This window comes from Xiphias gladius, chromosome 22 (genome assembly GCF_016859285.1).
Source record: "Xiphias gladius isolate SHS-SW01 ecotype Sanya breed wild chromosome 22, ASM1685928v1, whole genome shotgun sequence".
Taxonomy (NCBI): Eukaryota; Metazoa; Chordata; class Actinopteri; order Istiophoriformes; family Xiphiidae; genus Xiphias; species Xiphias gladius.
This window is the reverse complement of record NC_053421.1, coordinates 13,195,316-13,221,104: the sequence shown is the minus strand read 5'-3', so window position 1 is coordinate 13,221,104 and position 25,789 is coordinate 13,195,316. Positions and strand designations below refer to the sequence as shown.

General features: G+C 39.2%; 3 protein-coding genes and 1 non-coding gene across 5 annotated transcripts; 2 read left to right on the top strand and 2 right to left on the bottom strand.

Annotated features, from left to right (window-relative positions):
- Positions 1–817: 817 nt before the first annotated feature.
- Positions 818–10,674, bottom strand: LOC120784517 (syndecan-2-like). Its single transcript, XM_040118384.1, has 5 exons — positions 10,377–10,674; positions 4,854–4,986; positions 3,712–3,926; positions 2,943–3,234; positions 818–2,701 (listed from the first exon to the last, which is right to left on the bottom strand). Exons 1-5 carry the CDS (start codon positions 10,434–10,436, stop codon positions 2,538–2,540), a joined length of 864 nt encoding a protein of 287 aa, XP_039974318.1. The 5' UTR covers positions 10,437–10,674; the 3' UTR covers positions 818–2,537.
- Positions 10,675–12,816: 2,142 nt separating this feature from the next.
- mrs2 (magnesium transporter MRS2) lies at positions 12,817–25,768 on the bottom strand. The gene is made up of 12 exons (XM_040117323.1): positions 25,384–25,768; positions 24,367–24,431; positions 24,059–24,095; positions 23,419–23,531; positions 18,876–19,037; positions 18,590–18,720; positions 18,114–18,230; positions 16,003–16,072; positions 15,356–15,438; positions 15,019–15,136; positions 14,499–14,612; positions 12,817–14,297 (listed from the first exon to the last, which is right to left on the bottom strand). Exons 1-12 carry the CDS (start codon positions 25,748–25,750, stop codon positions 14,238–14,240), a joined length of 1,437 nt encoding a protein of 478 aa, XP_039973257.1. The 5' UTR covers positions 25,751–25,768; the 3' UTR covers positions 12,817–14,237.
- On the top strand, positions 17,238–17,310 carry trnar-ucg. Its single transcript has one exon. It is a non-coding gene; the product is annotated as a tRNA-Arg (tRNA).
- On the top strand, positions 19,517–23,425 carry LOC120783920 (integrin beta-1-like). 2 transcript variants are annotated; one of them, XM_040117325.1, is made up of 6 exons: positions 19,517–20,595; positions 20,845–21,055; positions 21,146–21,275; positions 21,535–21,841; positions 21,959–22,194; positions 22,728–23,425. In XM_040117325.1, the coding sequence occupies exons 1-5, from the start codon at positions 20,321–20,323 to the stop codon at positions 22,167–22,169; spliced, it is 1,134 nt and encodes a 377-aa protein (XP_039973259.1). In that variant the 5' UTR covers positions 19,517–20,320; the 3' UTR covers positions 22,170–22,194; positions 22,728–23,425. The 2 variants fall into 2 exon arrangements, with proteins under 2 accessions (XP_039973259.1, XP_039973258.1); XM_040117324.1 differs by having other exon boundaries at positions 21,959–23,425.
- Positions 25,769–25,789: the final 21 nt, after the last annotated feature.

The window sequence follows — 25,789 nt, the reverse complement described above, 5'->3', positions numbered from 1 at the left end:
TCATCACCTGTTGAATTGCCAACAAGTCACGTGCTGACCTGTTGTCTTAACCCTGTATGGGAGTGGTCTATGTCGGACATTTCTGTTGTCAGTACCAACAGAAAAATGCCAGAGTTGTTTCGTAGACCACACTGGCAAAGTGCAGTTGAGCCCACAACTATTAATGATGTGGTTCTGTACAGATTGAAGGTCAAAGCGTGACACTAATACTGTAAATGAATGTAGACAATGACTTGCAAGGCACTGAGGATTCAAGTGCCCAACAATTATCATGTTATCAACGGTAAGTCACAGTGGGTTAGTGATCAGATCGTCCTGTTTATTCCAGCCACAGTGAATAGGTAGTTTGCATTCAGATAGTCTAGAATTGTTTTAAAAATATTAGAGTTATAGTCCCAATATGACCGAGGCAGTTATATCATGAAAACACTATAAGCAGCCTTGACTAAAGGACAAAAGATAAATGTAACATCACGAACGAAAGTAATCAAACTTTTGATAGACACTCAAACTGCTGCAACAGATAGGGGCAGTGACCTTTAACACAGGAAAATCTAACAATAGCCATTACAATCTTGTAAGGGAATACCTATACCAATTTAACATTTGTCATGCAAAATCAAACTCAAAGTCAACAAATTGCAGAGACACAGAAATAAACAATCTAAAATCAATGGAATTTCAATGAGAATGTGTAGATAAATGGCAGATCTACTCATAGTTTAACCACTTAACCCCACCTCTCTGTATGTATCAACCACTGATCTTAGTCACCTTAATAACCAAAGCTGGTCTGTAAAAAAAAAAAAAAAAAAAAAAAAAAAATTATTTAACTTTTTCATTAAAATAAGGCCACCAATAGTGCTTCAAGACAACTGTTCCCCCATTTCAATAAGAGGCTGATGTTAATAGAATTGTTCTTTGACACATAATAAGCAGTGGGTAGCTGGATAAAATTCCTCAGTCTATACATAGGGCAAGTCCCCAATATTTTCAATAAAAAAAAAATATATATATATTTTTTTAACAGGGTGTCCACAAGTAAAAAAACTCACATGCTATCAAAAGGGAATAACACCCTGTTGTCATTGCTGTTAACTTTATCCTTATCGAAGATCTAAAACTCTCTAGAAGATCCCACAGTCCTTTGGTTGGCTGGTTGAGGTATAAACTGAGAATTAGGAAAAATGTTTAAAACCTGACATGCTCACCACTCGGACTAGCACTGTAACCATTACAGGGCTGGAAACTCCCAGTGGGTTATTACAGTTCAGAGGAAATAGAAATCTGTAACTGCTTGCATTTTGACTCTCCAACCCTGCTGCATGAATAAGCCCTGATTCCATAAACTGCAAGAAACAGTAAATGCTGGCACTGTCCCTTTAACTTCAAACCCGCTATTACAGCTGTATACAGTTGACAGTAAGACAGGAATTTGCTTTGGCTTTTGTCACACACTGGTCACTTATACGGTTTGTGAATTATAGTCATTAGCCTTGGCTCTACCTTAGCAATCCTGTCCCACATGCACACTGCACCCAGACACCAAATAAAACAGTCCTGAAAATATTACTAATGTTGGACAGATGCAAGGTTGAGGGGCTTTTACGTGCTTAAGGCTACCACTGTATGAATGCAATGAAAAGACCAAAATCTCTTCTTAAAAAATGGCTTACAGAAATATAATCTCTAAATATGCAAACACATCGAAAAAAAAGCTACTAAAGATAATTTTCCAAAAGACAAATAAAGCACATTTATATTTGGTCAGGTCCACAACTGTCAAAGATCTGTGAGAAATCAACAAAGGTATATACCTGCAGTATAACAAAATCTCTCCTACCAATACTGGACAGCATATGAAAAAAAACAACCTTCAATTCAGCAAAGCATACAGAAAATGAAATGTATCAATGCAAGATGTTATCAATCAAATAGCAAATAAAGGGTATCAACTTTTGAAGATTCTTGGTAATATTAATCCTATATGTGGCACCATTTCATTTAACAGCATTCAAAATGTGTTAAGTCTATTCATATGTTTACTTCTTTATGCTGTCCTGCTGAGCTGGGACTGTTCAGTTCTGCTAAATGGGACATTCGATTTGTCAGTGTTGAAAAGTAATGTGGGTTCAAAAGCACAATGTTATCAATACTTTAAAGTTGATTACTTTGTTAGACTAGAATGGTTGTTTTCTGCTGTGATACTCAAGAGAACATTCATTTCTTAAAATTTAAGATGGGTATTAAATGTCCCTCCCTAGGATGGAATGATAGGAATGCATTTTAATAGTCTTATTTGTTCTCTTATGACCTCTTCTTCACAAAAACTGAACATTATGTGGAGACAAAGATGAAAGGATGGCAGAGGAGGAACATAGGAGAGATGAAAGAAAACAATCTAAAGAGCACTGAAGAAGAGCAGAGGTGCTTGACTTCAAACTTCAACAAGAGGAATCATCTTCAGCTGTTTATAGATCCATTTCGAGCCCTGATTGGCAGGTGACAGATTCCATTTAAAGTCCCTATTGGTCAGTTCAGGCATAAAACTCCTTGGTAGGCGCTTTGTGATAGGCTGTTGTGGAAAGTTTGGTGTCTCCAAGGTCATAGCTCCCTTCGTCTTTCTTCTTCATGCGGTAGGCGAGGAGGAGGAGGAGGAAAACAGCAAAGAGGAATCCTACCACTCCACATGCTATCACCGCTGGAGAGGACATAAGAGAATATTTAAAAAAATTTATTTTTCGACAGTGTTACAAACTCTTTTCAAATATTTGACAATATTATGACCTAGACTGACCAACACTGTCAAAAATATTTAAAGGGCTATCAACTTCAAGATATATATTTTTAGGACAACTAAATTCAAAAAGGTATTCATAATTATCATCATCCTCAGTCTAAATCCTGATTTTCGAAAAGGGCTCGTGGAAATCTGTCCTCACCTGCAAGAACTTCTGTCCTCTCCCATACATTCTCAGAGGTCACCTCTTCAGGAGAGTCCAACACATATATTCTGCCTCGACCTGTGGCTTCCTCTTCGATCAAAACATTTTCTCCACCATCTTTGGATGTCAAGATATCCCCACTATCCAGACTGCTGTCCTCATTGGTATCTTTGGTTACACTGATGTCTGTACTGAATCCGGTTGCAGTAGTTTCACTGGGAGGCACATTGGTGGAGCTGGGGCTGGTACTCTCCGTGAACCAGTCAGCTATTGGGTCAGTACCTAGCACCTAGAAGAATATATGCATTGGTTAAATGCATAATGCACTGGATAACAAAGTAGGGTTGAAAAAACCTGAGCTATAATGTGGTTTTGAATACTTTGTAGTTACCACGATTTAGACCATGAAGTGGATGTTGGATATACAATGTTAAAGCATTTACTTTTATTGTTTTATTGTTACACTTTACAGAACTAACAAATAGCTTTATATCAACTCTCACCATCATGAGTCAAAATTTCTATAATGGTCTATACTTGCAAGGGCTTTGAGTTATTCAGACGATGTATATATGTAAGTCTGAAAATCATGAGATTACTAACATTTATCAATTTTCCCAAAACACTGAAAAATCATTGAAAGTGTATGACAGTATACCATTCACAATATTTGTTTGAATATCTTAAATGGTCCACAGTATATAAGTGCTGGTTTGTTTTGGGACCCAAGCCATAGATTTGAATAAAAGGAAAAGTAATATTCTACCTTCTCATCCTCGTTGTCTCCATCAGGGAATACGTATGGTGTTGTCTTCACTGTAGTTTTTTGATCCTGGCTGCTTGCTGCTGTGGTTAGTGGGGTGTGAGGAGAGACTGCTGTTGGCTCGGGCTGAACTGGAACCATTTCTTTGGAGACTGCGGTCTTAGAGATGTTGAGGAACCTCTTGAGTAAGATCTCTGTATCTGAGATTTCGCTGAAAGCTGGGACAGAGGAACACTTTAGAGTCAGTTTCTTTTCAACCTAGCACTATAATGGATTTTGGAGTAAGAGCTTTTTTTAAAAACCTATTTAACGCTATCTGCAGTGTGACAACTTAATTTTGGCCTAATTATGTTTATAATGTGCTCTGGTGATGTTAATCCTTTTTTTTTTTTTACATGCAGGAGGAATACAATCTGTGAGTTTTATAACTTACAGGAAATTACCTAACCAAATTATACCACGTTTAAGCCTTATTTTGGGATCATGCTGAATGTTCTGAATGAACTTAATGTTCCAACACGTTCTTCATTGTGGTTGTAAAGGTGAGTAATGCATAACAGAGGCAGAAATTATCTGACATCTGTGGGCTTCCAATAAAGTCTCACCTGGTTAACTTCACATCACCTCAGGACAAACATCTGGCACACAGTGAGTGCTTCTGCATCTGAATTTACAAGCACTTGTGTCTACAATACATATTGCTCATTTGTCTGACATGTGTAACTGAGTGGATAGATACTAGATCAGGAAACATACTATGAGATAATGAAAACTTTTAGGCTGCTTGTGAGGAAATTTTGAATTTGAAGACATGTGATTGAAGGGTGAGAGAGGCCATAATCAGAATGATGAAGTTCCAGAAAGTAGAATTTCTACAAATATGCCATGGTGATATCTAAAAAGGAGACCCTGTAATGTTTAAGCTATGATTTGAAAAATAAAATGAATAGTCCACAAGACTAAGTTTTTAGTCTATGTTAATTTTACTTGACAAAAATCACAATGTTTCTGAGAACCCCCCATTTATGTTTTTTTCTAAAAACTACTAAAACAAAGAATGTATAGTTGGACCAAAATTGTTTGAATCAAAAACACAAAAAACAATTACAAAACAAGGAAAGTTCAAGAGACAGTAGTCTCTTTACCATAGTCTCCAGATCCTGAGCCTGATCTGTCGTCTCCGCCATCTTCATCATCTATAGGGAGGTCACCTGATGTTCGGCCCTCTAGGTACAGGTCATCTGCCGTGAAAAATGGTGACTGAGAGGAGACCAAAAGCTAGGAGAAAGAAAAATTCCAGACATTTTTATTACTCAATTGATGCAAGCAGGAGAGAAGTACAAAGACGAACAACAAAAACAAGAAAAGAGAGGAAGAGACATAGATACACATAAATCTGCTTCATTCACACTTAAAATTCACTTAAAAATGAAATTCCTTCCCCTAATTGAAAACATGTGAACGTCTCTTCAGTTTTGGAGTAAGACAATACAACTCACAACCAATGACCTTTGCTAGCCAAATATGCCACTGATCACTGATGTCTGTGAGTTTAACCACTGTGTGTATTCCATCCATACTTTAGCATGTACACAAGATGGAGGCTGGTTTCTTGTTAATTTCATGTGTTGTGGCAGTAATTTGTGAAGCTTCACAGAGCCAGACAGCAGAGATATAAGTGTGTGAGGAGGAGGAGAAGGAGATAGAGCAGCTTCAAAAGACAACACACAGACCAAACAAGTGGACGCACTGGGATGGTTCCCACCAACCCACACACTCCACAAAGAAGTGGAGTGTGATGAAAACCAAAATCCTAATTGTCTCTTCATCTAAAGCCTGGTCTGGGGGGGAAAAAAAGAAAAGAAAAAAAACAACTTAAATAGAAGTTTTCTTTTAAGTTTTTAAGTACTTAGGTATTTAAATAGATGAAGTTATTCAATGTCAACTTCAGAGAGAAGAATATAACAGACAGCACAGGCAGACTAGAAAAACACATGAATCAAAGAAAATAACCTTATAATGAGTCTGAAATTTAAAAAAAAAAAAAAAAAAAAAAGAAATGGCTCAGCAGATACTGGAAGTAAGACACAGAGACAGACACACACACATACACACACAAAGGAGTGGATGAATTTGGCCCATTGAGACCTAAAGTATGTCTGGTATGTATACTATGCCTCCACTAACACAGGTGCTGAGAGAGGGCGAAAGGAGGGAGACTAGAGAAAGGAAATGGAAAGAGAGAGACACAGGGACAGTACTGTGTGTTTCCCGTAAAACAGGTGCTGAGGACAGAGGAGAAGATGCATGAGGAGGTGTACCATTCTGTCTTTTGCTGCAATAAATATTCACACTTGAGGGATGAAAAGGTATAAATAAATTCTTAAAACATGTGTCTTCTCATGCCAATAATAGCCTTTCATTTGGCCGTATACCTTTGCTCATCCATAGGCAAAATTGTAATCATAAGGCTTCAAACAAAACCCAAAAAGTCATGCAGATGTTAAATGATTTGACTAATGGATTGATGGTCTCTTTCTACTACTTCGAAGAACAGAAATTGAATAAAATAAGCCAGGAACCCGATGTTATACAGATGTGAAATTTGTGTATTTATTCTGTATCTGCAGACAAAACACTTAATCTTATAATGCTGTTTCATTCTGCAACATATCACCGAACTACAGGTATAGATCAGGACGAACTGTTTAGCTAAATTTTGATCATGGTGGTATCTGAAGTCTATCTGAGCTAACTGAGATGTAACAAAAAATAAAAACAAGAAATGAGGAGAGAAAAACATTATGTGACAAACCAGATGTTCACAACTGTGGTGGAACAAGCCAAACAGAAAATCATCAACATCAATTTTCAAAAGGACAGTAGGACAGTAAAGTCTCATAATACTAAGACTGAATCAAATAGCAGACAGGGTTCTCAGATTCTTGCGATCTTCAGCCAGGGATTACAAAAGCAGATGCTGTGCTTGTCAAAACGAAACACACAGTGACAGACAAACACAAATACACAGTGATGCACACACACACGCGCACACACTCAAAACCAGAATGGCTGCAGACGTGCAAATGTGATGCCCATCTAATGTTTTTCATCTGTCTTTACCTTCAATTTAGAATCTGTGTGGATGACCAAAGAGAGTTTTAAGTTTAGCGCTTTACACTTTCAAACTCCCAGCTCCCAGTTGGACATCACAGATCTCTTATGTCTGCTCTCTAGCTTTGGAAAAAGCATTTCATGTTCAGGTCTATACTGACTGAATTCTCCCAAGGAAGAAGGCACACAATGTTTAAGGCCACTACAACTAGCCTACTGTGACCTCAGGGGCTGTTGAACTGTTGGACTGCCAAACACCCACAACCACCATACAGCCAGAGCCTGTATAGGACTGATTTTGTTGTTAAAGTGTGTGTGTGTGTGTGTGTGTGTGTGTCTGTGTGTGTATAGACACACAGGCACACACACACACACACACACACACACACACACACACACACACACACACACACACACACACACACACACACACACTTTAACAACAAAATCAGTCCCATACAGGCTCTGGCTTCAGCTTTGAGAAGCTGAAACCAGAGAAAGTTTGGCATTTTTTGCTTGATAAATGACTTAAACAGCTGATTGATTATCAAAATTATTGCAGAGTCATGTTCTGTTTATTGACTAATTGTTTCAACTCCACTGTTCTCAAACACATATAAAGACAATGTAACAAACAAAATGATACATAAAGGCAAAATACAATCAGCAATCACTTTACTGGAAGACTTGACTCAGTCACTCAGAGGCTACACACATCTGGAAAACATATATGCACACACACATACACAAAGACCATATATAACCATCTGGTATCTCGGTGCTTTGTCATAGAAGACAGTTTTCTGGAAACAGCCGGGCCACAGTGGTAAGACACTGCAGACATGCAACAGGGAGGGTGTGTGAGTGTGTTGGGAGAGTGCAATAATAGATCTTGTAACCAACAAATCCATATTTTTTGTGTCTGCTGGGCTAACAGTTATTAAAGTAAAATATTTCCCCAATGAGCTGGAAGTGAGTCAGAGAGCAGTCAGGTTGAGAGAGAGGTAGTGTAACAGCCAAAAGCACACAGAAGGTCTGTCATCACCATCTAGATAGCAGCAGCATCACACAATGCTGTGTTCGGGGAGGTTTACCATTGATGAAGGCTGTGAGACATAAAATGTTTGACCCCTTAACATCAAGTTGATCTATTTAGTCTTTGGACAGCAGTTACAGTATGTCAATGCTTCACAAAGGCAAAATTATTTGACAAATTTAAAAAGGGTTCCAATTTGAGGAAAATAGATATTTAACATTTTTGTTACAACTCTGTAGGTCTGGACAAGGTTCTGTAGGATTGTACAGAAAGACTTAGGTATACAAGAATTTCCCCAAATTCCAAAGTGTGATACTAACAAAAAAGAAAATGAGACTATCTATTTTTGTCTTAAACATACAGGATATTATAGCGTCCTAAACTGAGATATGTATCACAGTAATTTGAATCTGCCGAACCCACACTAAAGGTTATGGTCCACACGAACTGGCAAAAGATAAGATTTCCATCAGTTAAGAGGCTTAAAATGTTAAAAGCTCTGTGGGGGAGCAAAGAACAGTGTAAGATAGACAGAGTCCTCAAAAAACCAATCTGTGATATAAAAACTCGACTGGTATTTCCCACTGTAAAAAAATCTAGTTAGCTCTTGTTTCAAATTCTTTTTAGGTCTAGTTGTACATATTCGACAATGGTGTGAAAATCTCTCAAGGACCTGCTGAGATTGAAAGACAGACATACAACCAACAATGTCACAAAAACATTGTAGAAGCAGTCTGGAAGCCAATCAGACGTGTACAATCTTCCCTTGATATACAGAACAGTGTTATCTCTCATATGCTATGACTAATACCGTGCTGCTGATTAACCGAGCGCACATGAAACTTTAGGTAGACCACACTGTATAGCAATTCTCCACAGCAAGTGATGCCAACCTACTATTTTGACATTCATGGGTTATCATTTAACCATTTCTTTTTTTAATCTATAATTTGGTCTTCCTGTCATATGTGTGTTCTGGTAATGTGTTTCAGAAGCACCATGGAGATAATCATTAATAATAATGAGAACAGGTGTTAGTTATGCGCTTCCTCTTGCCTTATCTGGTTGTACGGAAAACTGCGTGTATCCCACGCACTTTCATGCTTGTCTGGACTGGCCCAGTGGGACTCACTGTGAGTCATCCATCCAGAAAAATGACACAACTACTGCTCACAGGCTGTCAGGGGCAGAAAGCCTGTGTGAACATTCATCAGATGTGAGCAACATTGCTGACTGACTAACGACTAATTCTACAGCCACCTCAGCCACACTCAGAGAAAGAGACAGTTTGAATATACAATGTAACCGTCACACCCAGCAATTTAGACCTGGAGTCTGTATAATAGTAGTATGAAGTAAAGGGGAATCAAAATATGTGGATCAGAGTAGGGGACACATTACGAGATGATACAATTGAAAGTTTAGCAGTAAAAATGTTGTTTTTCTTAGTGATCACCTTTGTTAATAAGATCCTATATTCAACTGTATTAAGCAAATGTGGGATTTCTTTTCAGTTCCTGCTACAAATATCCAGCAGGACAGCCTCAGGTTTCGGTCCTCTCCCTTTCACAATATACAGACCATAAATCATAAATATCATACATGCACGGAGAGGTGTCAAAGTTCCCTGGCTCTCATTTGGGACTTTATATAGTCAATAAATCATCCAACCAGGATATTTTCCCACTTGAGACAATGTACAGAGCTCTGCTTTAGCCTGTCATTTCCAGGTGTTTTCCAGCTTTACAACAGAGAGAGAGAGAGAGAGAGAGAGAGGGAGATAAACACAGCAAGAGGCGGGAAGATTTTTTGTTTCTTTGCATTTTTATCCTGGTTAAATATTCTTTATTTTTTTGACTCGGAATTTCAATTTGCAAATAATGACATTTTAAAGCTTGTGTGGGAGAGAAAATTCAGGCCAGGTCTGGAGGTTTGGGTTTAAATGTCAAAGCTGTGAGCTGGAGGCTGAACAGACTTTGGCCCTGTGTGAACTTGAAAAACCAACTGGACGCCTGGACTTGGCTTGAATACACAGTCTACGGCTGAATATCAGCAAACCCTGATTCAGTCCGCCACATAACGTATCTCTTATGTAAACACTGTTGCTTCCTGGAAGATAACATTCACTTAAGCTTCAAAAAAGCTGGGCTCATTTTCATGTTAATCATTTTACACGCAGACGTGATATTAAACGTCCAGGTGGACCAATTACGGAAAATGTGTAAATAAAATAAGCACACCGAACAAGCCGGGAGGATATAATACTATATGTAGGGTATTTAAAACAGTTTCCCCCTGAATTTATGGGGAACCTGCATGGGAAACAGAAATAACTGACGAGAATTAAACGTTAAACGTCTGCCTCTTTTGAACGTCTTTTGAACGGCTAATTGGTGCGTAAACTCTGGACAATACGAAGACAACAAATTCAACGTTATCGAGTCCTACAACATTCAGGTTTTTCACTAACGTCAACTGGTCTAAATTTAGAGTGAAACCAAAATTAAAAGCCACTTACTTTTTCACTGATGAACCCAGTCGCCAGACCGACGAAGAACAACAGCCACAGATTCCTCATCTTAACTTCCAAAAAGAAACGGCAGTTGTAAGGGGAAAGTGTATATAGTGACGGGGGTGTGGGGGGGAGAGAAATTGTACACACTGAAAGACGAAGTAATGTGTTGCTGCTAAATGGCTCGTCGCGTTTCCACTGATGTTTCTGGCTAGTCGGTCAAATCTCGGCACCTCGGCGAACGGCTCCCGGACGCATTGTGATGTGGAGTTGGTCCGGAGAAGTTGTTTGGATTGGTAGTGCAGCGTGGCTCCGCGGTGACGTCAGCACGGCGTGACGCTCACTGAAGAATGCTCTAGGCTGGGGAGCGCCCCCCCCCCCCCCCCCCCACCACACACACACACACACACACACACACACACACAGAGAGAGACAGAAAATCATTAATTACCACCGCCAAGCAGGTTATGTTTTCACCTGAGTCTGATTTTTGGTTTACTCGTCAGCAGGATTGCCAAAAAAAAAACAAAAAAACTTCAGAACCGATTTGCACCAAATGTAGTGGAGGCACGGCCCAGGGAGGAACCCAGTATATTTTGGTGCGGATCCGGTTAAAGGTGGACTTTTCCCCTTAACGTTGAGAGACAGGACATTTTTCGACATTTTCGTTAATATTTGGCCTTGGCGGAGGTATGCGCTCTACTGGGTGCCATACTACTTCATGATGTTTTTTAAACCCTAAAAGGCCACTATCCTTATGTAACAATGGAACAGCTTAACACCATTTATTTTCTCTGATTTATTATTTAAACGAATTGCTTTATAGTGTTGCATTGTTTCTGTGGTGGGCTAAATATATTTACTCAAGTACAGTTTTGAGGTATCTTATAGCTGCCATTATTGGTTACTTTTCTGATTAAAATAGTTCATAGACATTTGAGAAGTTTATAAAATACAATACCTCAAGATTAACAACATGTAGGTTCACAACCTTTTTTTCTTGTGTCGTCTGTGAGATGTTGGCAGTTTCACCAGAGACATTTCCCCTCTGAATTTCTCACATTGTTTAATTTCAATATCTGTTGGAGGCACTAAGAGGTAAAACTCTAATATGTCAGAAACTCTAATATGAGCAAAGCTCAAAATATGTATAGAAATGAGTGTGTCAGAAGTTTGCTTTTCTTCTTTCCTCTTCCATTAATCATGACACGATGCATCAGATTTATCTTGTGACACTTTGAAAGAGCCTGACCCCTAGGTTGGGAAACACTGGACTAAACAAGCCAACTGGAAGTATTTATAACTATTGCCACCTCTGAGCAGCTACAACAGTAAGATGGTGCTTACACATTGATCCATCAGAATTAAAAATTAAAATCAGTCACAGGGCTGATTTTTTTTTTTTTTTTTTTTTTTGAAGAACACATACTTTTTCTTTCAAACCTTTAAGTAAATCTGTCTTAGAAAACTTTGGTGCTTTTACCTAATATGATTTTAAGTGTAGGACTTTTACTTGTAAGGGAGTATTTTTACACTGTCATATTGGTGCTATTAAGTAAAGGATCTCAGTACTTCTTCCACTACTACATTTATTTCTTTGTCGATCTCACAGTTGAATAATATAGTAGTATAATAAATTCTCCAGCCTTTCTCCTTGTCTGAAACCACTACAAGCAGATATTTACCTCAAAAATATTGTAGATTGGTAATTATCAGCATGATTTTTAGCATGACCATAACTAGAGGATGTATAGTAGCAGGCCCTGGTGTAGTGTAGGATGTATGAAAATATATCAGTAAGCACTACTCTTTTTTGGAGGATTTAAATATACCGGACATCCGTGTTGGAGAAACAATACTAACCACCATAAACTTCACCATAAAGCAAGAAGTTATAGTAACTTCTCTAAAAAAGATAATATAGCTCCCTAAAAAAAGTTTAAAGAAATTAGTCAATACGGATATGTAAAGCTGGAAGCACCATCTGCTTGTTATATTAAGTGCAGTATGTTATAGCTCAAAAGCTGACCAAATCAAAGGTTCTACATAGACATGTACACGTTTTATTAAACAGAAACACATGAAGATCAATGGACATTCTAGTATCTCATACTGGTTTCACTGTACTTGTTTTACACCTGAGACGAGGGACTGACTAGTGTATGCTGCTCCATTGCGGGATGTGGAGAAGCTTCAGTCCATGAACTGCATTTCAAACTGTAGATATGACTCCCTCTAGCGCAGAAGAATGGTTATGCCAACACAAAAGTACAACATAAACAACTTTGAGTCACACCTGACACATGAAACTGAAAGTTTAAAAGAAAAAGAAAAAAGGAACTCTTTAAACCTAGCTTTTGTTTTCATTGTACCAAAAGAATTTAAGTGGAGAAAATTCCCTCTCTCTTCTAAATACTTTTGGTAGAAAAATATTCAGTGACTGCAGTTACATCTTTTTCAGTGGATGTAATTCAGACTCAATTTTTGACTCTTTAAGACACTTTACTGTCAAAGCTGTAACTGTGGCCAAAAGAGCCTCGAAATGGGCGAAAACTTCAATTTTATATTTAAGTAGTTTATAAGTTTAGTATAAAGTTAAGCTTTTATTTCATTTTATATTTGGATTAATCATAATTTAGATTAATTTGTAAGGAATTGTTTTCACTTTTAGTCTTTTTTTTTCCTTTTGGTATTTCAGTTTTAGAAAAGCTGAATCAGATCCACTGATTCAATGTGGTTAAACAAAAGAATCATGAAAAATTCTGAGAACAGTGAATAAATATATAGGCAGTGAATATAATACAGGGAGTAACTCTCAAAATGTGAAGGATTTGGCCCAACTTGTTATAAATATTACACAGTACTATAAGGCAGTTGTTTCTAACAGTTTTTGCTTGTGACCCCTGAAAGTGAAGCCAAATCTACTGTCGATTCCTCGTCACCTGTTGCATATCTCTAGCTTCTTTGACCAGTTCAACCAAAGAGTGAGTTTTAGAAGAATTGCCTGAAAAACATTCCTGTGTTTCCCTGCTTTTAATTAGTCATGTTGACAATCACATCAAATGCCAGGGTATCATTCGATTAAAATCCTTGTCTTTCAGCGCAGTGAGTGTTTCAAGAATAGTCCCTGCAAATCATCCAGATGATATTGTGCACTTAATGGAAGGGAGCCAGCGTTAACATCATTTAAACCTTTTCCCTCTTTGACAAGTCAAACGTCTGCCGTGAAAAAGGTCTATTTAGGGTGTATTAAATCCTTATTGCCTAACTGATGTTGCATGCTAATATTCAGCTTCAAAAAAAGTGTAAATTACTCTTTATAAACCTTAACAATAGACTTAACACATTCATATGGCTCATTTATTTAATTAATAGGATTTTTTTCCCCTTTTAACAAACCTTTTTTCACCTATGAAATGAGGGAACGTACAACTGCATGTACGGTGGTTATCATATTAGTGGGGTTGTTATGGGTTTCAGTTCCAGTGCTGCCTCTCGCCTGAACGTAGAGCCATGAAACCAGTGACGACAGAGCAATACTCTGCACCCACATGCTTTCCACAGATATGATATGATTAGATATGAAGACATCTAATCAAGTATGTGAAATAACCCAAACATAGTGCGAGGAATATCATGATGAGGACACAGAAGCACACATAGTGTAAAACAGTGGAATCTCCAGACATTTGGATGCAGTCTCTATCTCTGCTGTAGGCAAGGGAGAGTAAAGCAATGAGGTAAAAAAAAATAGAACATTTCCAGCATCGGAGAGAATTCGGGAGGTTCAGGGTAATAAAATGATCGTCTTTAAAGCTCCAGACTCTGTGCGAGGTCTGTGGAATTTTACAGAGCAGAGGTAGAGCTTCATCTGACTCCCGCTTTGATGTCCGATGCTTTCAGGTTTCTCTTCCAAACTGGAGGGATCTGTGTCGCAAACAAGAGAAATGACACTTGTGACTTGATCTTTGGCCACTCATTCATGTAGCATTACAAAATAAAATTATGATCAGTAAATTATATCAGGACACCGGGGTGAAGGAGTGGCCTCAGAACATGCACATGCAGAGAGACCATATGAGGTGCCGTATTCTACCCATTGTGTGTGCACCGGTGTGTGTGTATTACTAGTGGGGGTATTGAAGGCTCTAGATGCCGTCCCAGAAATGACAGCAGTCGTCTCCATATCAGCCCGCTGCCCAAGAACATGAAGCCTGTTACCAGCCAGAAAACACGAGGGTCCTGATAATAAACAGCAACACAAACACAAAAATGTATGCGTGTATAAATATACAAAAACGTACAGTGTTCATATAAAGACACATGGACCCACATGAATGGATAAACATAAGGCAAATATACAAGGAAAAACATACTGATGTACAAACTTAACAATTTTATAATTAAATAGATTGTTTTTTCTGTCAAATGTCAAAGATCATGATGAATGCCCATTAGATGTTATCTGAATCCTAAATTCTGTGTTTAAGTTGCTCATTTTTTAAAATCAGACTAACAAAGGCTTACAGCAATATAAACTTAAGACAAGCGAGACCATCCTCATATTTGAGGTTGGTTGGTTGTAGACAGCAGATACAACAGTCAAATTCCACATGTGATATAATTCTTTAACAGGATGCTGTCTCACCTCTTCAAAGCACGACGTCAGATTCATGCCAAAGGCCACCCCTATCAGACCGAATAAGGAAAGGGAGAAGGAACCCATCGTCAGCTGCAGATTCAGACGCATCATCACGTTACGATGGCTGTAGTAAAAAACAGGAAACACATGTGGAGCCAACAAGTCTTTTTATTTTCAAGAGGAATTAAAATGTCTTTTATGGTCCAGCTTAATCATTTTCTCTGAATTCCATGTTAAGAGTCAGAGTGAGAAAAAAAAAAAAAGATTTTACAACTACTACACACATTGTAAATTCCAATATTATCAATGCAAACCCAGCATGCGTTTTTGTATGTGTATGTACCTGTCCAGATTGATAAAGATGACACTCTCAGAGTCATCTATCAGCCCTTTCAGCTCTCTGGCCTTGTTCCCCAGCTCCTCAGCCTGTATGGAGCAGTTCACAGTGATTGTATGAACACTCAGCCACAATCGACACACACACACACACACACACACACACACACACACACACACACACACACACACACACACACACACAAGCACACACACACACACACAGACACAGACACAGACACACACGTAGATGACATTTAACACTGTATTTCAGTGCTTTTGATATATAAAAAACAAACAAATAGGAGGTGCAAGTGGACAGGCTCAACAGCACATTAAACGGTGCAAGTAAATATAAATGTTTACATGAAGACATAAAAGGTGTTAAGTTTGGTCAGGTCTTTGTGCACAGACCAGATTGAAAATCTCCTTTCAGCTATAATTCAGCTTCAGTGGGTTCAGTGCACTGTAGTTCATTTGATTTAAAATGTCAATATAAAGTTACATTTGCTCATTGTTGACCATGAGCTAATTATCAGGAGTTTATTTAAATAATTTTAACTGTAACTCTTTCAGTTTAATTAGAAAAAGTGAAATATTTTTATATTGGTTAAAGGGTTTCTTGGGGTTTTTTTTTTTGGTAATCAGCAGTACCTGCATATAGTAATTCTCCAGCAACAGTTCCATCTCTTCAGCATGGTCGATGCCCAAACTGCTCTCCTCGCTGAAAAGGCAGACAGACACATATTTATACACATACATTAAAAAAAAAAAAGACCTGGTAGTTATTGAACCTTTCAGCGATCAGTAAGACCATTCATATTTTGGAACTGCTCTATATCCATTTGAAAAGAAAAAAAAGGTGAGCGGCCAGACAATAAATGTCTTAGAATATCATATCCAAAAATCAACTGTCCTCATGCGACATTTTCATATTGCTATCCTAAATCTCTTACTTTTTCCGTTGAGGCTTCCTCGTACGGGTGTTTCGAGCCGGATTCACCAAACTCTCATCTCGTCGTAAAACGCTCGTTTCAACCTGATGAATACCACCTGTCCCACGCGAAGGTGCGCGCGGGCGTGAGGTGTAATCAAAAGCGTAACGGACACCCACGGAACCGCAGGTTTAATTTACCAAGAGTAAGAGGAGCGGCCTCGCACCCACCACGCTTCAGGTCCTGCCGTCGGAAATGAGCAGGGAATAAATACAAAACAACGGATGTAAGAGCTCGGCCCTGCTGTGTTATAGGACCCGAGACAATTTGAAAGTGTTCATACAGCCGTCATCGACGTGTCACGACATCGGCCCCGTGCAGATTACAGACATAAAGCGTCGATGGTTTTCCGTGATGTTAAAAGCTAAAAAAAACAACAACAACGTCTTGCTAAAGGAAAACACACCGTACAACTTCCATTAGTTGCGACCAAAGGCGATTTACAGTCACGAGGACAGAGGAAAGAACATGCAGTAGAGGATGTTGTCGTGGTGATATAACAGAAGATGTTCCCAAGCCGACAGCGACTGTCACGAAGGCCCTGACGCGGCGGTATTTTTTCGCCTGGGCAAAAAATAAAAATAAATAAATACATAAAATGATGCGATGTGGATGACATGCGGTCAACACAATAGGCTATAAAAATGTGCGGTTTTGTTTGAACTTACTTATGTTTATTTTAATGTTGGTAGCATTAGGACACGGTTGAACCCATCGTGAATTTCGGTCCTTCCAAAGAAACATTATACATTTTGAGAGAATAGTTGAACGAATGTGTGAAGTTGTTCTTAAATCCCTTGTACATGGCACCTAATAACAGATCTGTGGTCCCGGCGTGAGGCCTGTTGTGTAAGCAGCAATTCGGTTAGTGACTGATACTGCCGTCTTTCATCTGACCGCGTGGCCTAATGGATAAGGCGTCTGACTTCGGATCAGAAGATTGAGGGTTCGAGTCCCTTCGTGGTCGGTTTTCCTTTTTTTTTCTTTTTTTTCATCTTCCATCACGAGTGAGTGTGGTTGTGTAGTCTTTCCATGATTTGTGCATTACCTTGCCTTAACCTTAATGTTCTGTTTGGGCTCCTGAAGACTTAGCTAGTTTTATGAGAATCACTGATAAGCATGATTTTGAACTGAGGTCATGTTTCCGAACATGTATAAAGCTGTGATTTCGCTATCTGTGTTACAGGTTACTGTTTTGGCAAACAAAAGGAAAATACATTTTTTCCATGCATAACCCATATTACATATAAAACATAAAACATGAAAGTCAAGTTTGTGGCAATGGGAAGGGTTACCACTTACATTCTTTTCTACATAATAGTTATCAATAAGGTCGTAAAAAAGAAAAAAGTATTTCAAGTTAAAAAAAACAAAAAGTTAATTAGCAATTCTCATTATTTTTTACGTATACAGCAAAAAATAAATATAAACCCAAATTCATCACTAACCTTAACCACTTAATATGATTCATTTTCTGGGATTTACAAAGTCAAACTAACTTTTATGTAACACCAACCAGTTGTCGCTGCAACACCTAACCCTTACGTAAACCAACCCCTAACCAATGAGGACAACGATATAGAAAAACATTATTTCAAGAGGATGGGAAACACTATTTGTAGGGGAAACAGACTTTGACAACTCGGGGGATCAACAAAGTCTTACCCTTTCTTATCTTTCACTGCAGTCGCTACTGGACCTTTAAATGAGCTTGGAATGGAAGTGCTGTTAGTATTGATGTAAGTGTATGTGAGTGCATGTGTAACATACAAAACTCTTGGGTCTGTCCACTTGGTCAGACAGAGTTCTTCAATGATCTCGTCCTCATCCAAAATCTTCAGCAAGGAGTCCTTAAAAACTTTTATGTCCGTTTCCAACTCTGATAAACTGTCAGAGGTAAAAGACACAGACAAAATCTGTTAATGTTTAAGTCTAACACTGCCATGGTGGTAAATGTAGTGTGTGTGTTGTTGAAATTGTAAATGTTAATTAAATTTAGGTCCACCCAAAGAACCAAAGATGAAAAGCAGTGCACGTGACTTAAAAAATAGGTTGTTGGGTATTTTTGAGAGAAGATAAAAATTGAATTGCTATGCTGGAAAATGTTATGGCTAGGGTGATGCCTGACCCAGTTCCTAAAATCCATAATTTAGAAAAACAATGCAATCCTATGCTTCACCTCATCTACCCTCGTTTATAGGAGCTTTTACAAGCTATATGTCAGTGTGTATGGCTGTGTACTCTACCTCTTGCTGTTCTGCAGCAGTACATGTAGTTTACTTCTATCAGCAGAAAGGATTTTAGGATCCACTAGGGATTCCAATACGTCCAATATTACTGGTTCAACTTCATTCAGCCGGGTTTGTAGAGTGTTTACCTATTGACACAAATGCAGGAAGACACACATATGCAGTTGCCTTCACCTTATCTTGAAAAAGAGCTGCACACGTATCCTCAATTTACAGAGAGCTTTATCCGTGTTGGAACATGCTTAAATACACAGATACACAGTGCTACTCTAAACTGTCTCACCTTGTGCTGCAGTATGGCCTCCAGTGCCCTGAACTCAAAGGGCAGAGAGTGCGTCTGTGATGCCAGCTGAGGGGCGAGTTCCAGTACCAGCCAGCGTTCCAATCCCAGACCACGAAAATCCAATACCAAAAGGGACTGCGGGGTCACAATGGCTTTCAAAGACTGTGGAGAGACAAGGGGGAGGGTGGAAGCTATGTTAGAAAGCACCGAAACATGTACTCTGATACCTGATATTGGAGGCTTACACCAAATGTGTACTTCTTCATTTAGATTTTCAAGCTATTTGTAAAGGATCGCTTTGTTTTTAAAGTGTGTATAGAGGGGAGTGGAGGGTAGGGATCCTATAAAAAAGTGACTCAAAGTTTTAAAGTACCTGAATTTCTTCAGCAACTGTTTCATGCCTTTGAAGTGATATGAAATGGCATGTAGATAAATCTATTTTAATTTGAATGTCTCTTTGCATCTATGGCCGTGTATGAAGATCTGCATTTGGAAAACTACAGGCCCAATAGTTGATTCTGATCTCTAAATATTTGCAGTGAGAGGCCTGATCAATGAGGAAATCTTGTTATGTAATCAAGGACATTGATCTGCTGCAACTACAATTTTGTTTGTGCTCTAAAACCACAGTTGGATACCCAGCACAGCCATCAAGGATCAGCAATCACATCCCGCATCTGAGGTCTCAAGCAGCATTCACACACGGCCAATATAAAGGACGGAAGCGCATCAGCAGTCAGCAGAGGCAGATAGCTCCGAGACGCCGCCGCGGCAAAGAAAGCTTTCAGTACTCCGGGTAATGCACCAGCACTGCTCTGTATTTGTGTTTTAGTTTATTTAGCAGGCACTGATTACAGAACCTGACGCATGCAGGTAGACAAACTAAAACTAACAGGTGTAAGATTGTAGACACGCTGATGCCATCAGTAAGTTACCTCATAAGTATGTTTACTTGTTTACGGTCATGGTGTTTTGTTTTGTTTTTTAAAGACAGAAATACAGTTTTTATGGTTTCTGTCCTTGTCGGAAAGAGATGTGTAGGTACAGAGAGTATTCAAATGTTTACTTCAATACCCAAATCTCATATTGCTTTATAAATAATAAAATACAAACAGGTCGGATTCCAGGCCTGCATCTTCATGGTTTAGAAGTGTAATAAAGTAAAAGCATTTGTCTTTGTTTCCTAATAGTTCTCTTTATTTTAATTTTAAATGTGAATCATTAAACAGAGAAGATAAGACTAATAAGAAAACACGAGTTTACATCATCCAAGAAAGGGGGAAAATAAGACATGAGACAAGTAAAGAAAAGAAAAGCTAGATAATAAGTTAACACACTACACATTTGCCTATTTCCCATGCAGGACTATTTGTTTCACTTACATCTTTTATTTAGTAAAATTGATAAGCGATGACTAAATTGCTACTTTCAAGAACAGCATCCTAATGTTTTATCGTAACTGCAGGATGGCTGTGAAGCTGCTATGTCTCTGCCTGCTGCTGGCTCTGTCGTGTCCCAGCTGGGCCAAACAACAAACATGTCTCGCATCTGCCTCCAACTGTGACGAGTGCATCCTGTCTGGCTCGGAGTGCGCTTGGTGCACTGCCCCTCGTTCTAACATTCGCTGTCACAGCCTGGAAGGGCTGCGGAGAGCGGGCTGTCGTGAAAGTTTTATGTATAACCCTCAGGGCACAGTGCAGGTTGTCAAAAATGAGAGCAGGTAAGTGTGCTAGTTTGAAGATCCACTATGACACCCTTGACACTAGGCAAGTCTGTTAGATAAAACATATCTGTCTTATCAGTTTAAATCACAGAGGGAAAAAAACTGAGGGAAGGCAACAGAGACATGTATGAAATTACCCCTAATTGATATAAAACATTTGCCAGATTATAGTCTCATAATTTGCTCAAGGCCACAATGACTTCTGAGGTATTGATCTTCTTGCTGGTGACTGCTGAACTTCTGCAGCACAGAGCCAGCAGATGCCAAGGCCCTGTTCCTCCAGCCCCAGGAGTTGTCCCTCCACTTAAGGCCGGGTGTGAGCCGGTCCTTCCCTCTAACTATCACCATTCCTACACACCAGCCTGTCTCGGAGCTGACACTGGACATCAGCAATGTGCCAGCAGGAGTCAACATCACATTCAGCAGTGTCACTAATGCAAACCCCCTACTCGTACAGGTAAGCAAAATTAATTTTGGATGGTTTTGCTTGTCAATTGTGCCCTTAGAAAACAGAAATGATTATAATAATAAATCCTCTGTTCTCTAGGTGAATGTGGAGGCCGCCCAGTGTCCCAATGAGAGTGACGTCTCAAACCAGAACAGAACTGGGCCCTGGTCCGTCCACATCACACCTAGAGGCTTTTCACTGAGTGTGAAGTTAGAAATAACTCTGGAGTGTAAGTACAACTGCTGAACCATGCTGTAGTTAATATATGATCAAAAAGGTGAGCATTGGCAAAGCCCAAAAACTTATACAAATTTAGAGATAAAGCCAGTCCTCTAAAGGCTATGTCATTGCAATAGCTCATTCAATAAGATTAAGATAAGAATGTGTCAGAAGAAGGAACAAAGGCACATGTGTCTTTCATAATGCTATAATATGACAAATGTGTTGTGTAGAAAAAATTAAAAAAAAAAAAAAATTTCTCCCCTCAGGTCAGTGTGGCTGCACGAGAAACCGTGAGGAAAACAGTCCTGCCTGCAGTGGACATGGAGCTCTGGTGTGTGGCCGGTGTGAGTGCTACGAGTCTTACACTGGACAACACTGCCAGAGGGACACTGATTCATTTTCTTCACCGAATGAAGAATTCTGTCGCTCAGGCCCAAATGCCCCGCTGTGCAGCGGCAGGGGGCAGTGCGTGGAGGGCTTCTGTGAGTGCGAGAAGCGAGTAAACCCCAAAGAATTTTACAGCGGACGATTCTGCCAGTGCAGCAACTTTGACTGTTCTTACCACAGTAACAGGTACGCTATGTGATAACTAGAACCCTCAATTTGCAAAGTAGTATTGTCTTCCCTTTTAACTCTACTTAATTACAGAAATGGATTTATATTTAAAAGACTACAATCTATATCCAACAGAATATGTGGAGGCCATGGGAAGTGCGAGTGCGGACGCTGCGTTTGTGATAAAGACTGGATCGGTGAAGCCTGCAGCTGCTCCTTGGAAACTGCCTCCTGTATGGCAACAAACCAGCAGCTGTGTAACGGCAGAGGGACGTGTGAGTGTGGAACATGTAAATGTCAGCCACCATACAAAGGCCCCACCTGTGAGAACTGCCCTGTTTGTTAGAATGGATGGGAGAGAAGAAGGACAGGTGAGAACTGGTTGCTTTTAATACAGGCTGTTACGATGAGATGGGGAATTAGTTTCTTTAGCTAGAGATTGATATTAAGGGCACTTTTTTTTTTAATTTAAGAAACATTGACTGAAGCCATAAACTCAAACTTAAAAGTATCTCTTGCTGATTTTAGCATTACAATGGCTAGTTTCATTTTCGGGACAAGTTCAGATATTCATTTACCTCTTGACATGTATATTCTAGTGCTTACTACCAGAAAATAAAGATGTAGAAACACATTACGATGATAAAGCATCATCATCATCATCATCATTATTTGTCTTAAAGAAATTCAACCTCTTGACCGTAACGACGCCATGGCATTTTGACTTCAATTCCTGTTACTACTCTACATCAGACTAACTATGTTATTTTATTTCTGCACTAAGGATTAATGTTAATGAAGAAATGCCGACAATCATTTTATTTCTTAATTAGAGTGTAAAAATCTTTATCTATTTTTTCATATACAGTTCTTGAATTGACTGTGTTCTGTCACTCGGCATCAGGTGTGACCAAAAGTGTGACAAGGGTGGAGACCAGAGATGACTTGCCTCAACCAGGGGAAACCATCGCATTCTGTAAAATGATGAGCGCCGATCGCTCGTGCTTCTTCTACCCAAACTTCTCTCACACGCACTCAGGAGGACAGTAGACTGTGGCGCGAGCTAAAGAATGTCCCCATGTACTTTGGAAGTGATCAGCTCGCAGAGGGAGGGAGTGTGTGGTGAAAGGTGTCCCAAATGAGTCCAGTTTTTTCTTCCTGTCTTAGGTGTAACTAGTGCGCCAAATCAGCGCCATGCATGAGTTTTAACTCACTACATATTTAGTTTTTTCACTGTTTTTTTTTTTTAAAGGAACCTTAATCATTTTAATTATTGTGAGAAATAGGCAAATAAAATAATTTAAGACCTTGAAAAGAATGTAATGATACTATGCCTTCATAAAACTTTGGGTTTCAAATATTTTCCAGTTTTCATTATTTTACTGGATTAGGTGGTTATGGAAGTGTAAAGAACCGTTTAGCACATAGGTGGCCATGAAAGAAAAACTGTTATTATTATCGATGGTTTGGCTTAGACTTATGGTCAAAGAATGTTTCCTAATCGACAGCCAGATCAAATATGATGTAGATTTGGTTGAGAACAGAAATGTCTCATGAATCAAAAAATGTGCTTATAAGACAAAAAGAGAACATACCGCCATTCGTATGATAATACAGTTGTTTCTCGCAGTGAGGCTGGTACTGTGCTGAAAGCGAAGGTCTCTAGCCTGAAGACTTAGCTCTTGGCAAAGCTCTGTTTTCTTTTTTTCTGTAAGAGAAAGAATTAAACAGTCAAGTGAGAAGAGCAGAGGCAGAGGGCAATAATATAGACACCATCCTATTTCATGTGTTTTTGACTTCATATGGGACAGGACCCTACACCAGAAGCAGAGGTTATAACACATTTTACTTACTGCTTTCAGCATTTTCTTTATAGAACAGCAACAAAAAAAACCCCCAAAAAACCACAACTCTTGTTGCAGGACAACAAACATAACAGAGCAAGGGAGCTAACACAAGCTATAAGGAGATGTTCGCACCACGGGTCACAGCAGGAGTAACACAATGACACGGCAGTGGCAAGCAACAGTGTTCAACTGTGCATGGCTGACATTAAAAGGTGTACTCTGGGGATATACTGAAAAAGATACCTGCACTTTGGTAGGAGTGGTGACATTACAGCACAAAAAAGATAACCAATCATCAGTCTCAATCAAAACCTTGATTTTTCTCATCAAATAAAAGACAACAGGTAAGTGAGTCAAAGATTAATGTGATTAATTTTCCAACACTTACCAAATGATGTCACATTTCCCTCTTGGTCAAACTTCATCTGTAAAATAAATAAAAAAAGGAACTGATTACCTACCTCTAGGGATCACAGTTAAACTAACAGTTTGAGTGTATTTCAATTTATAAAATGTACGACTGTAGATTGGTAGCTGTTTGACAAAACGTGCAAAATCTGGATGAAAGCCAATCTGCATTAGTTTCACCAAAAGCACCTTGCCATTTAATACTTCTAACTCTGATTTGATAGTAGTAGCTGCTGTTCAATAACCACTGAAATGTTTTTAGTCAACTGCCCTTGGTACATCTCTTACCACTACGAAAGCTGGAGGCACACTGGAAAGAGGGGCATCTGTCACTCTGCAGCGGAAAAAGGACACTGTTCCAAGAAAAGCCAAAGTTAAACCACATGTGAAGGAAAACATTTCACACAAAAAGCTGGAAAAATGCAACTATAGAGTTTGAGGCACTGCAAAAAGTTTCTGTTTCTTTTTTGACTGCAGCAATAAAGAGAATTATAATATGAATATACTGAGCTCTATAATTGATGAGACCCTGTTATACTAGTCGCTTGATACTCATGCACTTATTTTAGACGTTATCAGGGTGCAGCTTTGATACAATTTGATTATATGCACATAATATAAAGCGGTATGCAGTACAATGTTACAGTAGTGGAAACAGGTATGCAGACATCTGAGTTATCAATTTAACATGACTGATTCAATGACAAAGGTTGACATTAGATCTGTGCTTTACTGTAAGTTATTCTTCATGCTTCTAATATCCCTCTACAGTTTAAAAAAAAAAAAAAAACCTACCTAAAGTTAGTTTCATCTACAGTTAAAATAAGCAGACTAGAAACTGAGCAGTACTGGATTTTCGATTCCAACACTGATATCTATATTTGAGAGTTCAAAACATCTGAGAACGAAATATCACTGATGTTTATTTTTTTTTCATGAACGGATGCCATAAACAAACATGCTTGGTTATTCAAGAGTCGTGACTAAGATATGTATTTCGCGGGACATTGTACTTGTCAGTGATCTCTGGTGGATAAAAACTGGTATTTCTATACAGCAAAATCTTGTTACTTATCCACAGACACACACGCTGATGCCAGCAAACCTGCGGTAAACTAATACCAGTTGATGACATGTATCAAAATATATTAAAACTTTTTTTTATTTAAACTGTACAGTGTTGGATCAGCATATGTCTTTAAAATATGAAGTATGGTGAACAATTGCCTGTCTGAACCAACTGTGAATGTGAGATCCCCTGTTGTCAGTGTGCCTCTAACTAACCCGACTATCTCTCATGCTTACCAGGCCATGCTGCACCTCCTTGCAGCAGGTTCTCCTTTCTGGGTGGACGCCTTGAACCCACATCACTGTAGCTGCTGCTGCTGCTGCTGCTGCTGCACAGAGACAGCTCTCTACTTCCACCTGGCACATCGTACCCCGGTGGGCAGAGCATTGTGCGGGCCCGACGAAGGCTGGGGGCTCGGGTCTCGCCAAGTCTTGAGGAAAAGGCACAGACAGAACTGAAAAGGCGCTTGGGGTAAAAGTTCCCACTAAGTGGCAGACACATCCCAGTGCAGTGCACACAGCCAGCAAGCAGCAGCCGGCGCAGTTTCATCTCCACGCCGCCGCCGCCACCACCACAACACGCAGCCTTCACGCTGACCGCCATCGCGGCTTCGGAGGGCGGGTGTTAAAGCTCAGGTTCTCA

Excerpts from the sequence above, each read along its gene's own strand:
- LOC120784517 (XM_040118384.1), bottom strand. The coding sequence starts at position 10,436 with ATGAGGAATCTGTGGCTGTTGTTCTTCGTCGGTCTGGCGACTGGGTTC. Across the intron at positions 4,987-10,376 it reads CTGGGTTCATCAGTGAAAAA|CTTTTGGTCTCCTCTCAGTC; the intron begins GTAAGTGGCTTT and ends TCTTTCTCCTAG. Across the intron at positions 3,927-4,853 it reads CTCAGGATCTGGAGACTATG|CTTTCAGCGAAATCTCAGAT; the intron begins GTAAAGAGACTA and ends CCTCTGTCCCAG.
- LOC120783920 (XM_040117325.1), top strand. The coding sequence starts at position 20,321 with ATGTTTTATCGTAACTGCAGGATGGCTGTGAAGCTGCTATGTCTCTGC. Across the intron at positions 20,596-20,844 it reads GTTGTCAAAAATGAGAGCAG|CACAGAGCCAGCAGATGCCA; the intron begins GTAAGTGTGCTA and ends GAACTTCTGCAG. Across the intron at positions 21,056-21,145 it reads CAAACCCCCTACTCGTACAG|GTGAATGTGGAGGCCGCCCA; the intron begins GTAAGCAAAATT and ends TCTGTTCTCTAG.
- mrs2 (XM_040117323.1), bottom strand. The coding sequence starts at position 25,750 with ATGGCGGTCAGCGTGAAGGCTGCGTGTTGTGGTGGTGGCGGCGGCGGC. Across the intron at positions 24,096-24,366 it reads TGCCTCCAGCTTTCGTAGTG|ATGAAGTTTGACCAAGAGGG; the intron begins GTAAGAGATGTA and ends TTTATTTTACAG. Across the intron at positions 16,073-18,113 it reads TGGACAGACCCAAGAGTTTT|CGAGGAGAGCAGTTTGGGCA; the intron begins GTATGTTACACA and ends CTGCCTTTTCAG.